Below are 16,506 nucleotides of genomic sequence, written 5' to 3'. Positions count from 1 at the left end.
CCTTTTTGGGAAGAATAAAAACTTACGACCAGAATATTTGAATAGAGAAGAGCACTTATTTCACAAGCTGAAGTATGCTTGCATATGATAGATATCTAGTAGTCAATGATTTGATCCTGGCCAGCATTTTATCTATGAGTGGTTTGTATTGTACAATTGATAGCCTTTTAGTACTTAGGGGAATTCCTAAGTATCTAAAAGGCATCTCTCCCTTATTAAATTGAATAGCATGTAGAATATTATGTTGAACTTCTTGTTGCACCCCTCCAAAATACACTGAGCTTTTATTTACATTAGCAACCAAACCTGACACTTGTGAGAAATGTTGGAAGTATTGGACCAACAAGTTGACAGACTGCAGCTCTCCTTTGCAAAATAATAGAAGATCATCTGCAAACCCAAGCTGTACAATTTGCAATTTCTTACACCTTGGATGGAATTTGAAACTAGGTTCATCACTGAGCCCCTTTAAACTTCGGCTAAAGTATTCAATGGCAAGCACAAATAAAAAATGGGAGAGAGGATCCCCTTGTCTCAACCCTTTTCTTGCTGGGAATGGTAACACTGGCTCACAATTGAGAAGGATTGAGTATGAAATAGTTGTAATGCAGCACATGATCCATTTAACAAACTTAGTTGGGAACTGGAGGCAATATAGGATTTGCTCAATGTATGGCCATTTCTCTGAGTCGTAGGCTTTCCTCATGTCTATTTTCAACATACATCTAGAAATGATACCCTTTCTTCCATACCTTTTCACCAGTTCATGGCTCAATATAATATTATTGGTGATTAACCTTCATGGGACAAAAGCAAATTGGCTTTTGTCCACAAGACTGTCCATAACACCCTGCATACAATTAGTGAGGATTTTGGAGATCAGTTTATGCAACATAGTGCAACAAGTTATAGGTCTAAATTCAGATATCTTTGTTGGATTCTTAATTTTTGGAATCAATGTTATTGTTGTGCAGTTAATAGCTTTGTATATATCCCCATTCGTGAAAAACTGAATCACAACAGCTATAACATCTCTTCCAATCACAGTCCAAGCCTTTTTAAAGAAGAGAACATTGAAACCATCACAACCAGGAGTTTTGAGATCATCTATGCTCATAAGGGCTTGATATACTTCATCATGAGTTACATGTGCTATCAATTGCAATTGTTGTTGTCTTGTTAATCCATTCCCACGCTTCATGATTTCAGGATTTACTGCTGGTAGCTGATCAACAGCATTGCCTATAAGCTTTCTATAAAACTGGTCACCTCCTCTACTATGTCTTCTGGTTATTGAAAGATATCACCAGTGGCATTAATAAGACTTTTGATCATGTTTTGAGCTTGCTTATTCTTCATACTAGCAAAAAAATATGTAGTGTTATCATCTCTTAATTCCAACCATTTGTTTCTTGATTTTTATTTAAGTATACTTTCTTCCACAAGGCTCCATTTCTCTAATCCAAGCTTCATTCCTTTTTCTTTTGCAAATAGCACATTTGGTTGATTGTGTCTTCCCATTTGTGTTTGAATATCATGCAACTTCTGTCGATATAACTCAATCTTCTCCTCTACATTTCTGATTTTTTTTTGGTATAAATGCTTCAAATCTTTCTTCAACACTTTGAGCTTCCACCATATGTCTTTCATGTAATTTTTACCAGTTGGCCTACATCATGCATTTGCCACCACATTTAAGAAATCTTTGTGCTTCGCTAAATAGTTGGACTCCTCTGCACAATTTTTTTGAGTTGAATACTTAGTGGTGTATGGTCAGAAATTCCAGGATTTAATATCACCGCCTCTAAATCAGCTATTGTTATCAACTAACCAGCATTCACTTGTGACATGTCTATCCTGTTATAAATTTGCGCATTTGACCATATATATCTTCTACCCACTGTACGTAGTTCAGTCATGCCACTTGATTGCAAGAAATTATTGAAATCTCTGATCTCACTTTCCTGAACTGGATTACCAAAATGTCTATCATTTATGTCAGTTATAGCATTAAAATCTCCAATAGCTAACCATGGTCCTTGAACATAATTATTGACACTTCTCAATTCCTCCCATAGGTCCTTCATTGTCTCAATAGTATGTATTCCATAGACTGTTGTCATATTGAGTTTTAGTTACAACTGAGGGATACTAATTATACCATACATGGCCTGAGCACTCATACGTGTTGCTTCAAATTCCACTTTATTTGGATCCCAAATAATCCACATTCTCCCTTTAGAGCTATGTGAGTAGTTTGCACACCATCTCCCATTTGTTGTAATTTTATTGATCACTCTACTTGCATTCTCCTCCTTTACTCTATTCTCTAGTATAACTATCAACCCTACATCATTATTTGTAATAAATTTCTATACTTCTTTTTGCTTCTATACTTTGTTTACACCCCTCACATTTCAAGCTATAATTTTCATTTATTTGATTGCTTTAGTTTTGGGTCCCCAGTATCACCTTTGTAGCTGTATTGACCCTTCTCCATAGTAGAATTTTCCACTGATACACCAGCTATCTCAAAACTGAGTAGGCTAAATCCATTCACTATATTAATACCGGTTGTTCCTCTTATTTTGGATTGTCCACTTTTTCTTGCAGATTTGTTTTTAGGTTGCTCCCATTCTGTTGTTTTATCATCCTCACCAACTACCATTGTATTCTGTACCATGCTCTTATTTTGTTCATTTGCAACTATTTCCACCTTGTCCGGCTCTGTTCTTCTTCTTCTTCATTCCATCCTTGGTTTTTGCTGCTTCTGTTTGGCATCAGGTATGGTCTGTGCTGGTCTGCAAATATGGCTAACTTGAAGACAAGTGTGACAGTATTCAGGTATCTAATTATATGCAACCTGTTGCCCAAAAACTTTACCCATCGGATCCATAACTTTTATGACTCTAGGCATATCCTTTGTAACATCCATCTCTACTAGCAACCTTGCATATGAAATTTTCTCAACTTTAGTCATGCATTCATCTGCATATATTGGGATTCTTAGACCACTCCCAATCCTACTAAATGAATTCATACTCCAGCAGTTTAGTGACAAATTTGGCAGCTTAACCCATATAGGAATTGTCTGTAATACTTATGTATCAAAATCAAAGTTAGGCGACTATGCTTTGACAATTATAGGTTTATTCCTTATAGTGCGTGGCCCTGACATCAACACAACATCCATGTCTTCCACACTATTGAATTTAACCACAAAATATCCATCATTATTAAAGTAAATTTTTGGTTTACTGACAAAATTCCAATACGCAGTGATGAATCGATCTAAAGCACATATTGAAGGAGAATCTCCAACAACATATAGCACAATTGCATGTTTCCATTTTACTGTTTCACGATCGACCTCAGCATTATCTAGTTCAACTATTTTTCTCCATTTTTGAACATACGAGCAACAAATTTGAGGTTCATACCTCTAGTAGCTAAATTGTTCCCAACGAATAAGTTCATCAATTCCTTTTTGTTTTTCTGCATCTCCTCATCCAATTTTTTTTATAAATTTGAACTTCCTGCTCCGTAACTGGCTTAGTTACATCTAGTTGTTGTGTCTCCTTCCTCTGAATCTCCTTTTCAGCATCAATTCTCTCAGCATTTGGACTCTTCGTCGATGCCATGAGAGTTTGGCTATGATCACCTTTGTCAATTGAAAACAATCTAACTGAAATCGATCCATGCAGAGGCGGCCATATCATATTTGAGCTCTACAACTGTTCCATTGAGCTCTGCGAATTATGCATGTCCTCAGTTCCTCTCGATTCATCAATTTTGTCAAACTTGCTGGTTCCTTTCTTGAATTTGTGATATGAATCACTCTCTTTGGTCTCCCTCTACCCATGCCGACAGAGGCACACGTTAGCTCACTGTCGATGCGTCAATCCTTGATGTTTTAGAGAGAGAAAATTAGAGAGAAGTCAGAGAATATTCTAACTTTAGATTGATGTTTTTTTATCCTTTTAAAAGTTATAATTTTTCAAATCTTGTATAATTAATTTATTTTTTAAAATCCTTTCCCCTTGTTTTTATGGTCTTCCCATGCCTTCATTATATTTTGTATGGCACCTCATAATATCCTAAATTCTCATATTTTATTCTACATTTAAATGAATTTTCGTGATGCTTTTTCTGTTTTAGAAAATTTTAACACACATTTCATCAGCAAAAAACTTTATGTTGCTATCATGTTTGGGTAAGAGAAAAGAAAAAGAAAGAGACTAAGGGGTCATTTGGTTGCCGGGGAGTTATTTATATATTAAAATTAGCATAAGTTTATATATTATTTGTTGACAAAAATATGAAAAATAATCCCAACGTAGAATCTAACATAAGTTATACAATATTTGGTTGTTTTTTTTTTCATTTGTACATAAAACATAGCATAGCTAATACAATGTTTAGCTCCACATGAATATATATATATATATATATATATATATATATATATATATATATATATATATATATATATATGTATGTATGTATGTATGTATGTAGAATATGGAATAATAAATATGTATATAGTAATACTTGAATTAAAATATAAAAATGACAAGAATACCCTCTATTCAAACTTTTATATCTTTTGTTTAAAATATACTAACAATTTTAATTGTACAAAATAGACAAATAATAATTAATATCCACATTACATTTATGTATTACTAATCACTATATAACTATGGAGTACCTCTGTCCACAAGGAAGCTCATAATCCACCAGTGCATGCCATTAGTTGAGAAGATTGTAGATAGGATCGGAAATTGGACTTCAAAGTTTCTATTCTATGTTGGAAGACTACAACTCATTAAGAGTATTTTATTTGAAATGCAGACATATTGGGCGCACATATTTTTAATACCAAAGAAGGTCATCAAGATAGTTAATAGCATTTGTAGGAGTTACCTGTGGGTTGGAGTACATAACAACTCTAATAGAGCTCGTGTTGCTTGGGAAACTCTATGCTAACCAAAAGTTGCTGGTGGTCTAAACATCATCAACTATGCATTATGGAATAAAGTTGCTCTAACCAAACTCCTATGGGTTATAACTGCAAAGAAAGATAAACTATGGATTAGGTGGATCCATAGTCACTACATAAAACATAACGATATTGCTACCATGACTGCTCCAAAACAAGCCAGCTGGTTAGTAAGAAATATATTCTCTGCTAGAGAATGGTGGGCATCCGATCTAACAATGATAGACTCCTTTGTGTCTGATGGAAGATTCAACATCAAGAAGGCCTATATCTATTCTATGCCATGTTATCCCAAAGTCAATGAAAATCACTAGTTATGTAAACGGGAATTCTGCCAAAACACCAGTCATACTATGGATGACAGTACAACAAAGGCTAGCTACTTTTGACAGGCTCGCAAAATGGGGAATTCAGGTTCTCCAATCATGTGTGTTATGTGAAAGAGATATTGAATAAATACATGCTCACATGTTTTTTGAATGCCAATACTCAAAAAGCTTGTGAAAAAGAATGCTGATATGGCTAAGATACCAAAGAAACATCACAAATTGGGAGTCTGAAGTGAAGTGGTTATCAACCAATGTCAATAGCAGGAATCCAAGAAAAACAACCTTAGGGATTATTTTTGCAGTTGTGGCGTACATATCTGGATGGAAAGGAATAACAGAAGATTTCAAAGCCAAAAAGGGAGGCTAAGGACATAGCTAAAGACATTACAATCCAAGTGCATATAACAGGTCAACAAAAATGCAAATGGAGACCTATATTGAATATACTGAATATTTATCCTAATTTGCAGTTCATAGCAAATAGGATAGAGAAAGATCCATGTTTTCTCAAGTGGTCTTGGATAGACAACGATATGGTTGTATTCTTGTTTTTTGGTTATTCTTGAGACCTGCTACTTGAGTCAAAAAGTGCAGGTGATATATATTGAAAACTGGTTGAAATAAAAAATTTACTTTCGACCAAAAATCACTATATAGCTAATCTTATATAACTACCTCACGTAACTAATTCTCGTATAACTAAATCCTGCATAACTACTTTCTACATTATTAATGCCCTTTAATTGTTCAACAAGAGATTTAGCTTTGGATATTATACTTTGAATGTATGAAGTGTGAAATGTGATATTCAATGTGTATGTTGATAGTTGCCAACTTTTATTAATGAGTGCTTTACTCTTTGTTAGAAAACAAGTTCTATATTTCTCTCCTATATACGTTGATTTTTTTATTATTTCTATAACAAACTAAATAAGATAATAAATTCAACATGAGATTAGGTTGAAGTAGTAGTTACACTTTCTATTTATTTATTTATTTTGAAATGTTTACATTGAAGATGAACATAACTTGGCAAACATGTGACGGACATTTATATTTATTACTAAACTAAAGTATACACAAATTAAAACCATGAAAATATTTGCCATAAATGTTCCTTTAAATCGGAGAGCAAATTAATTAATTGAATTTGCAATGTTTGAATTTAAGCATTGATCTCATGTATAAGAAGAGAAAATTCTACAAAATCTATGAACACAAAGTAGAAAGCCTAAGCAACACTGAAAATTTTGCCACATTAGCTAGTGTATCTAGTTTAAACTTGGAAATAAAAATGTTTGTTATTCTAGAATTTAGTTTGAAAATACTTAATTGTGTTTTGCAAAGCTGTGATCCTAATTAAAAGTGAGATTAACCATGACAATACAATAAACATACAAAAATCTTAGAAAATCGTGACAATACAATAAACGTATCCTTAATCATGTTTTTATTGTTCTTAACGCATAGTTCAATGAAATAAAAAATACATTATGGAGGCATACGAGTTACGACCTACTAATTATTGATTTGGTAACGAATTTCAGTTTGTATTTCCTAATTGTTTGACAAAAGTGAGTACGTGTATTTGATAAACATTGCGCAATTATGAATTATGATTACATCCCACAAGTACTTTATTTTATTATATCTAGTTTGTATTTGATATAAACAAATTCTTTCTGTGGTAAAAATTAGATGGTAACTAGAATATGTATAAGATTTGGGATTTGTACAAATTTGGATTAATCTTTAAAAAGCTGAATGGAAATATATGTTGTAAAAATACGTAAAATTACTATACATGGTGAATGTGAGATGTAATTTACGTATGTGATAAAGTTGTACTTTCTTAATGTCAAATAATTGACTTCCCCGTCTCTTTCCTAGTTCACGTCAATTGTATGCTTTATTGAAAATTAAATTTTTAAAAATATATTCTTCCCTGTTCTCCCTCAAAAAATACAAATTCAAAATTTCTACGAATATGTTAATACATAGTCTAGCCAAATCAAAATATTTTATTTGGAACAGATGAAATACTAATACGCATGACAGACGGCCTCTTTTAAGAGAAAATAAAATTTCAAGTAAATATTTTCGCCTTTTAATAGTTTGTTTATTTCAATTTTTCTCAAATGAAGTTCACAAAATTGAATAATTATGCTCGTATTAAATCTGTATTACGAGAGTCCTGATCGTACATTTCAATTTGTATAAAATTTAAAAGGAGAAAAAAAAAAAGGTTAATGTGAAATTTCACTACTATTTATCACTTCAAATGAAATAATCCGGAGGTCGGTGGATTAACATAAAGATTAGCAGTATTGCATGAATCTCATAAGAACCAAGATATAGAATTAAGTGAACGTTAAGTTAACGTTCTTGCTAAGTATGTCTATGAGTAATTAATGAACTTGTAGTTCCAACAGCCTACACATTTTTACAACTCTTACTGCAAGTATAAAGTAAAACAAAAGGTATGTTCAACTTATGAAGGTAAAACTGTTATTGGTAATTAACTTAAATTAAAGGAAGTCACCCACTATTTTCCTTCAGATTAAAGATTAACTTTGAAGTGCCTTGCCTTATTAGTTGCCTATTTTACTGGCGATTCATGACAATTGTTATTTTTGGAAAAATATTTGGTAAAAAGTAAATGTAAACACTTTGAAATGGTAAACGGTAGTAATTATTAACATGAAAAAGGAGTACAATATAGAGTAATAAAGAACCTACTTAGACTGTTAGATTCATTGCAAAAGACTCGCACAAAGTTGGCAGCTCACCTATCCTTCAACATAATACTTAAATTCGCCGTCATTATTCAACTCTATAATCACTCTATAATCAGGTTTTATTCAATACCGTCTGCTATATTAAATATAGAGTTATCTATGACCCTTTTGGATAAAAACAATGCAAACTCCAATCATTAAATGATATAGTTGGTAACTCCAATACTAATCCTAGTAGTGTTTAGGGGATTAATATTGTTTAGGGAAAAATATTTAAGCATAAGTAGATGCTGGCCTGGGCCTATGAGATAAACCAAAGCTAGGATTTAGAGGTCCCAAGATCCTAAGTTACTATACAATTAGGTGCTTCGGCGCTACATCCACAATGTTAAAAGGCTTCTTAAATTTGAGCAATAACGTTGACATAGTTGTAAGTTGTAACCTAGCAGCCTATTACTGAGTGTGTACGAGGAAAATTTCGATTTAAATTTATGATTAATTGTAGCACGAAACAAGTTTCTTAAGGCGGCACCAACCAATTCGTGTATTTGTCAAGAAGAGATAAACATGGGTCAAAATTCAAACCACGCATTTCAGAAATCAGAATACTGTATATGCCAAAAGCTGATTCAGGGGCGGAGGGAGAGTTTAGTCTACGGGTTTGGACAAATTTAGTAATTTTTTGCTTAAACCCTATATTGTACTTATTAGAAAATCCATTATATATGTAGTATACATACTATTTACGGGTTCGGACAAACCTAATAGTTTTTTTGCTTGGACCCTATATTTATATTAAAAAATCCATTAAAGATGTATAAATATTCAAATTCACTGGGTATTTGATTTAATATATATTGATATGCTTGCTTCATTTATAATTTGATATGTATACGTTGATATGAATTAAAACCAGTAGATTACGTGCCAAAGAGAGTCGGGATTAATGAGTCTCACGTTAGTCGAACATGAAGGCAACTTATCATCGATAATATTGAACAAATAATATGCATTCATAACTTAAAATAAAGGGTAAAGAAATGAACTTTCTTATCATCCTCTTCCCTTCACACAATCCATTTTTAGGCGCTCACAATGACGGCCATGGTAAAGGAGAACGTCAGGAGTGGGTGATTACAATGCATATATCATATATATGTGAGACTGATTATTGGCAATAAATGAAGGCACCAGAGCGATATGTGGAGCTGCTGAAGGAGTAAATGCAAAAAATTCGCAGCAACGTGGGATGTGCTATTGAATGAAGTAAATATCAGCCAGAGTGGTCTTGCACACCCTTTTATTACAGCAATAACTTTTTCACTTGTACCTTACCAAACTAGAGTCGCAGTAATCCACAAGCATGTATCAACTGACCAGCACATGCAGCACTTCAAATCTTTTAAACAAAATTGCCATCTTCATCACATCCTAGTGAACTAGTTCACAGAGTTTGACATCATCGATGTCCGGTCTACCGGCTGAAATATGTCTGTTCCTGAACTAAACACAAACTAATGACTTTCCTACATTTGGCGCTAATAGAAGAGAGGAGGTCCAAATACCCGTTATAAAGGCACATCAACACTATTACCAATGAGTGTATGGAACTTATAGAGCATTTATCATCCTCTTCATCTCAGTGGACCTCCTTGGATCTGCTTCATCAATTGCTCTCTCAGTAAGCACATGCTTGATTCGGCACATCGACTTCCTTACCTGAATATCAATCATTTGTCACAAATATGTTAAAGAGAACTCCATGCATCAGCAATATTCTAATAGCTTAGTGCCTCAAGGGTTCACATGTAGAATTTTCAATTGTCTATTGATGAAATATAGAGTAAACCAAAAAAAAATCAGAATCCAATTTGTTTACTAGTCTTAAAAGAATAAAAGAGTTAAACTCAAATGAGTTTGATTGCTTACCAAAAAATCGTGAAAAAAAATATACTGCTTTGGCTATTAGAGCTTGTTTTTACTACTTTGAGTAATTCTAAAAGGTGATGCATGTAATTCAGTTGCTTCATGCATCTTTACTTTTTTTTCCTGTAAGCTAAAGAGTGATAATAGTTGTTGCTAATTATAATTTTTTGGATAAGGTAATAGTTGTTGCTATATAAGTCTGCAGGATGCAATATGGATAAACGGGTGATCCACAATGCCAGGGTAGGAGGGGTCAAGTATTGTGAAGAAGATCTTAGCTTCATGCCAATCAATATGCTTCTTCTACTTCTACGTCTGTCTTTTCCCAACAACATGTTAATAGGCCCCTAAGACTTCAAGTTGCCTAATTTCTATATTTTAATGCAAGCCTTGCCTAAATTTTGATGCATGGTTTGGTTGGATTCTTAATAGTTATTACAACAGAATTCTGCCTCTCTGCCTTCTTGAAGGTAGGGGTAAGGTCTGCGTCCACTCTACCTTCCCCAAACCCCACTTGTGGGATTACACTAGGTTTGTTATTGTTGTATTACAACAAAATTCTGAAATTTTGATTATCTAATACGGAAAAAAGGTCGGATATACCCGTTTACTATCAAATATTGTTCAGTCCCATCCCACGTTATACTTATTGGCTATTTCTGTCCCTGATGTCCATCAAAGTTCTAAATTTGCCCTTACTTTAACGGAAATGACACGTGGCACACTCTTAATGAAAGACCTAACTCACCACTTAAAAAACCCCACCCACCCAACATGTTTCCCTTTCTTTAATTTTTACTCTTGTTTCTTCCCTCAATAGAGTCCAAAAGGTGAAGCCAGGAATGGACTGCCACACCTTTCTTTTGTGTGCCTGCACCTTCCACATGTACCAGCAGTTGAAGGCTTAAACCACTAGGAGTGACCCATATAGATTTAAGAACAAGTTCCGAAGTTCCTTAGCGACATTGCAAAGTAGAAATAGGTGTCTGATTTCGCATTCTGCCACATATATGTCTGGAGCATAAATTCTTTTGCATTTACTTTGTTTATTTCTACTTGGATTTTGTGACAATAAGATTTAGCAAAGTGAATAACTACTCTTTAAAGGTATCTGGGTATTTTTCTAACATTATATGATAAGTCAAAGGAATCATCTCATAATGTGCACGACATGAAAGTTTACAAGTATTTCGCATTGAGCTTCTAAACAATCAACCCAACTGTCTATAAAAGTGGGAAAGAAACAAGGGTTTTATAAGGTGTTTGGACTCTATTGAGGGAAATAAACAAGCAGGTTTTATATCCATTCACGGATATAGCTGCGCCTTTTCTTCTTCCCCAACACCAATAACTGAATCGACATAATACCAAGAAAAATGCAAGTTGTTGAAATACAAGGCTGCAGGCGTGGGGGTTATCAGAAAATATGAAATTAATACTCCCTCCGTTTCAAAATATATGAGGTACTTTCCTTTTCAGTCTGTTCCAAAATAAATGACACATTTCTAAATTTGGAAATAATTCAACTTTAAATTTTTCATTTTACCCTTAATGAGAAGCTTTTATAATCACACAAATGTCATGGCACCACAAAGTTTTTTTTATCCCTTAAGCTTTTAAGAACACAAATTTCAAAAGTTTTCTTTTTTTCTTGAAACTACCTCATCTAAATTGAAACGGAGGGAGTTTATGATTTAGTACCACCAGGAAGATAGAAGTGTATAGATGAGATGAGGAAGAAGGACGAGAAACTGGGAATGGCTAAGAGGGGTTTGGTTAAAAATTAAAGAAAGGGAAACGGGTGGGGTGGGTATGAGGTTTTTTTAGCGGTAGGTTGGGTCATTCATTCAGAGTGTGCCACGTGTCATTTCCGTCAGGGCTATTTTTATAACGGGGAATAGGATTGGACAATATGCGTTAGTACACGGGTATATCCGACCCTTTTCCATATCTAACATTACAGATATTCTGAACTGTTAAAAAGATCTGCTCTATGCTTCAGTACTTCACTGAAATGTAATCTTCAACTTTTCTTGAACTATATGTTCCAGACTCTCTGCGGATATATAGGCTTGTTGATTCTTGTTCCTCGAAATTCAAGCCACCAATAAATTTACAAGATTACAGAGGAAAACTTGTGTTCTCAGAAAAAACAATAGAGTGCAGCAGAGAATATGTGGATAATCAATTAATTTGAGAGAACAAACTGTCACCAAAAGCTCTGGCATTCCCAAAAAAGCAATTCTATCATATGCTCTGTATCTAGAGGACTACATATGCTTACAGAGGACCGTGGATCAAAGAAATGTGCCCCCCTAGAAATTTGCCCCACATTGTAGAACACAGACAATCTTGGGCACATGTTATGTTCTGGAAATCTAGAAAAAAATTCTACCTATATTGCATATAAATTCTACTTCTACCTGGCAATTAGAGTATTGTCTTAACAAGCAAATCCAATTAAGTGAACACTTATATGTATACGAAGAGTTCGGACATTTACTTCAGAAATAGGTGAAGAGACTAGTTGATACATCCTATTTAGAAGAAGTAAACGGTAAATAAATGTTTGACAGTTGAGAACAAAATCAAAACTATGAAAAGGAGCTTATTAAAGAAACTGACTTTACCTTGGAAATACGCTCTGGATTAGGAAATCGCAGGTTCTGAGCATTAAGCATCTGGCGTTGAGTCATCAACATGTTCTTCTCCTTCATAAGAACATACCATAGCTTCTGAAGATCATCCCAAGACTTCAGACGCAGTTCAGAAGCCTTCCAACCTCGACCTGGTTATCATTTTAAAACTTCAGACTTTATCCCGCTAGATATATATAGATCAATGGCACAAGCATAAACTTAAGGGATTATAATCCCGGAATAGAATTTGGAATAATATTTATCTCATGTTTGGTTATCGGTATTAGCTAATACTGGTAGAAATTTTATACCAAAATGGTGGTAGTAGCTATCCTACATTGGATGTGGGATAACAATCCCAGGATTAATCCCTGGATATCCCGCTTTGCATTTTGCAACCAAACGTTCCCTTATTTAACCAGCCGGTCACTCAGCATACAGAACCTCAGTCGCTAGTGTGCATTTAACTAGAATACCTTTAAGCATTTGAGGCACGAATGCCACTGAAACCACATAGGATAATGAGCTTCAACCTCTCCTCCACAGTGAGGATAACTATTTGGGTAACATAATCATTTTTTTTATCAGAACTATTTGGCTACTTTATCCTAACTTGGCATGCAACTAAATCATAAGCTGATAAGCAGGATGCAAATTCGTAAATAACCAACTACTCCAACAGAGAAACAACCTTCATCAGTAATTTTTTTTGATAGGTTAATTTTCAACAATGAAATAGCCACCACTGAAACACAATGAAAGATCCCTAATCTTTACATAGAATTAAGGAGTTTTTAGCTCAAAAGTCAAAACACCCCTAATGTTTGCTCGTAAGTACATCCTTAATGCATGTTAACAGAAAACATCCCTGGTGTTAAAAAAATAAACCATTTCTGCCCAAATGTTGACAACCTTGCTAATACTAACAGAAACCAACTTGTCACATGCTGGAGCCTCTTCCTTGTAACAAGCATGGTTCCATTTCTTCCTCAATTTGTAAAAATAAGCCTCAATTACACCAACAACATAATCGACTTTCATGTGAGTATTTCCGAATCTCATGTACTTGTTTATCTCAGCCTCAGCTCTTAGGCTTTCTTAATTTTTGCATCCCAATTTCTTTCCCAAACTGGTTTTAATAGGGGAGCAATCCCATAGAGCAATGAGAGATGCACTGGGACAAAATAAAAAACTCAAGCTCTCTTCCATGGCGGCCTCCAAGCTCCAGACCCTCTGGAATCACCCATATATCCCTTAAAAACATTTGTTTCTAGCCACCGACCTTCAAGTGTGACATTAGCCTAGCTAATACTCAAAGGAGGAGCTAGCAGAAGCACCATAAGAATGACAACGGAAATTAATAACATCTAACATTATATTGAATCCTTCAAACCCAAATTGTAGTATATCTCGCCCATTCAAGCTCTCAAGTGGGTCTAATTATTTCTTTTTCTTTCTATAACTCATCTTGGATCATTGAATTTAATCAAGTTACACTGTGATGCATCAATAATACAAAGCCATTGGTGCGTTGCAACTGAGAAAATGCTCATGATGTGATTTTTTTATATTTTTTGGAAAGAAAATGGCATTAGCGCACTTTTTTTAAAAAACTGGGTGAGCAAACACTGTGCAAGAAGAAAAAAAGGCAAAAAAATGAGCATGTCTTGTTTGATTTCTTTCACTGGGTTTTTAGGATTAGATGCTTTGTTGGTATGTGACTTTTGAAGGAGTGAGCAATCCATGTATCAGTAGGAAAAAAATGCTCTAACAATGCAGAGAATTGAACTGCAACTCAAGCATGGAATCAACTCAGAGAAAACATTTAACAATAGAAGCAGAGAACCATTAGCAGTGCATTGACAGTTACATAAACAATCTTCTTATTAACAACACAAGACCAAACTTTAAATTCAAATATATTCCAGAAGACAAAAATGCAAAAATAAGCAAGACTATTTAAAAGCACCATCACGGAGAAGGAAGAGAAATGCAGTAAATGCTGCAAAGACAGCTGTTGGTTTTTGGACGTCTGTTAACAAGGATACATTAAGGATGTATTTACAGTTACGAGCAAACATTGGAGATGTTTTGAGTTAAAAACTCAAGAATTGAGGTATAAAGGTTCATGTAAAAGGACATTTAGAATGAAAGAAAAGATTAAAAAGATAGTGGATACAATTTGGATAAATGCTATAGGATTCACAATTATGCATGTTTACACGTTATTCATTTGATACTCCAGATATAAAATAAAATTAGAGTCAAAGAAAGAACATCACTTTGTTATTGAGACACTATACAGTGATGCTCTGGACGAGGACCTTTTTGTATCTAAAACAGAGATGGCAAAATGAGTGTGTCATATTGTGGTAATGTACAGGTACAATCTAAGATCACACACCAATTCATCACTTCTTAATACAAAAGCATATTCAAAGCCCTGATAATTTTTGAGAAAGTTCAAAGCCCTGAAAAATTTTGCACCAACTTATTAGCTACTTACCTTCTAACCCTAGAAGTGGAGCAAATATTCTTATTAGAGTTGTTGTGCTTCCCTTGAGTCAAAATAGTGTTCATTTTCCCAACAACGAAAAAATACATTGCTTGTACACAACTTACGTCACCGAGTGAGTACCTTTTACTTTGATTTGAATTTTGAAACCAGAAATTCCTTTTTTCTTTTTAAACATCTGGCATGCTATGATCTTAAATCTTCACAACTAGACTTTCACTTTCTGGACTAGCTGACTTCAGGTTGTGTAGCTTCTTTAAAGCATCTGAAAGGTGGTATTCCTGATGCATGGTTTCAATTCACAAAACATAGTTCATTTGCGGATGTCATCTCAGTGAATTTTGGCCAAGAGGTAAGTATCTCGAGATCATCTATCAGCAACAAAAATCAAAAGTTGCAGACGCTCTTCCACTACATTGCAGCAGTTTAGTGTTTAGCACTTGCAGAACAACTAATTCGTTCAGTTACACATTTATTTTTGCAGTAGCTTTCCCCGTCCAAAGAACTAACAAACAAATGTCAAAGGATAGTGGAGAGAAAACGAAAAAGGAATCAACTAGGCTGGACCTATGGGTAGCCCATCCATTTGATATGCTATACTTAACTCATTTCACTTGTTTGCATACCAGCAGAACAAATAACCCCTTTTTAAAGACCAATAACTGTACTTTGATCTTACATGCGTTACAGAAGCAGAAAGTAATACTGATCATTTTAATAGAGGTATAACCAATTATGCCATCAACCAATTTCAGAGGAGAAAATGGAAGGGAATTTACCATAGACAACAGGCTTATCGTCCTCTGGGGTTCTATCAACTTCAAAGAACTGCTCGAGTGGATTAAGGGTTCTAGAAGTAGCAGAAGAAGCAGTAGCTGCAGCGACTGAACTCTCTGATTTTGCCGCCGCCAAGAATGTCCTCCCGAAAAGTCTAGCAGCGAGCATGACTGCGACTAGATTGCAAAAAAGACAAGGGCGGCTCTAGGTAAGGCAAGTGAAGCCCTTGCCTTTAGCCCCAAAATATAAATTACATACATATATTATATTATTGTATAAATAATATTATTAAATATTTTAGCGGTGGAAAATCAAATATAGGGGAGGGATAAAATGGGTTAGGGGTGTTGAGGTGACACTAGCTTTGAAACAAGGGGAAGTTTTATTTTGTGTCTCATACAACTTACACTAGTTGTATGAGGCTCATTTTTATCTTATAAATTTGTGGACCTCAATCTTACACTTTTGGGTCCACAAAACTGTGAGATAAAAAAGTTGTCTCATACAACTAATGTTAGTTGTATGAGACACAAAATAAAATTTTCCGAAACAAGGTAACAGGAGAAACTAAATAATCATC

General features: G+C 34.4%; 1 protein-coding gene across 1 annotated transcript; it reads right to left on the bottom strand.

Moving 5' to 3' along the window:
- Positions 1-9,302: 9,302 nt before the first annotated feature.
- LOC107791991 (uncharacterized) lies at positions 9,303-16,167 on the bottom strand. Its single transcript, XM_016614161.2, has 3 exons — positions 15,929-16,167; positions 12,626-12,783; positions 9,303-9,788 (listed from the first exon to the last, which is right to left on the bottom strand). The coding sequence occupies exons 1-3, from the start codon at positions 16,092-16,094 to the stop codon at positions 9,681-9,683; spliced, it is 432 nt and encodes a 143-aa protein (XP_016469647.1). The 5' UTR covers positions 16,095-16,167; the 3' UTR covers positions 9,303-9,680.
- Positions 16,168-16,506: the final 339 nt, after the last annotated feature.

Source organism: Nicotiana tabacum, chromosome 6 (assembly GCF_000715075.1).
Source record: "Nicotiana tabacum cultivar K326 chromosome 6, ASM71507v2, whole genome shotgun sequence".
Classification (NCBI taxonomy): domain Eukaryota; kingdom Viridiplantae; phylum Streptophyta; class Magnoliopsida; order Solanales; family Solanaceae; genus Nicotiana; species Nicotiana tabacum.
This window is presented reverse-complemented; position numbering and strand designations above follow the sequence as displayed.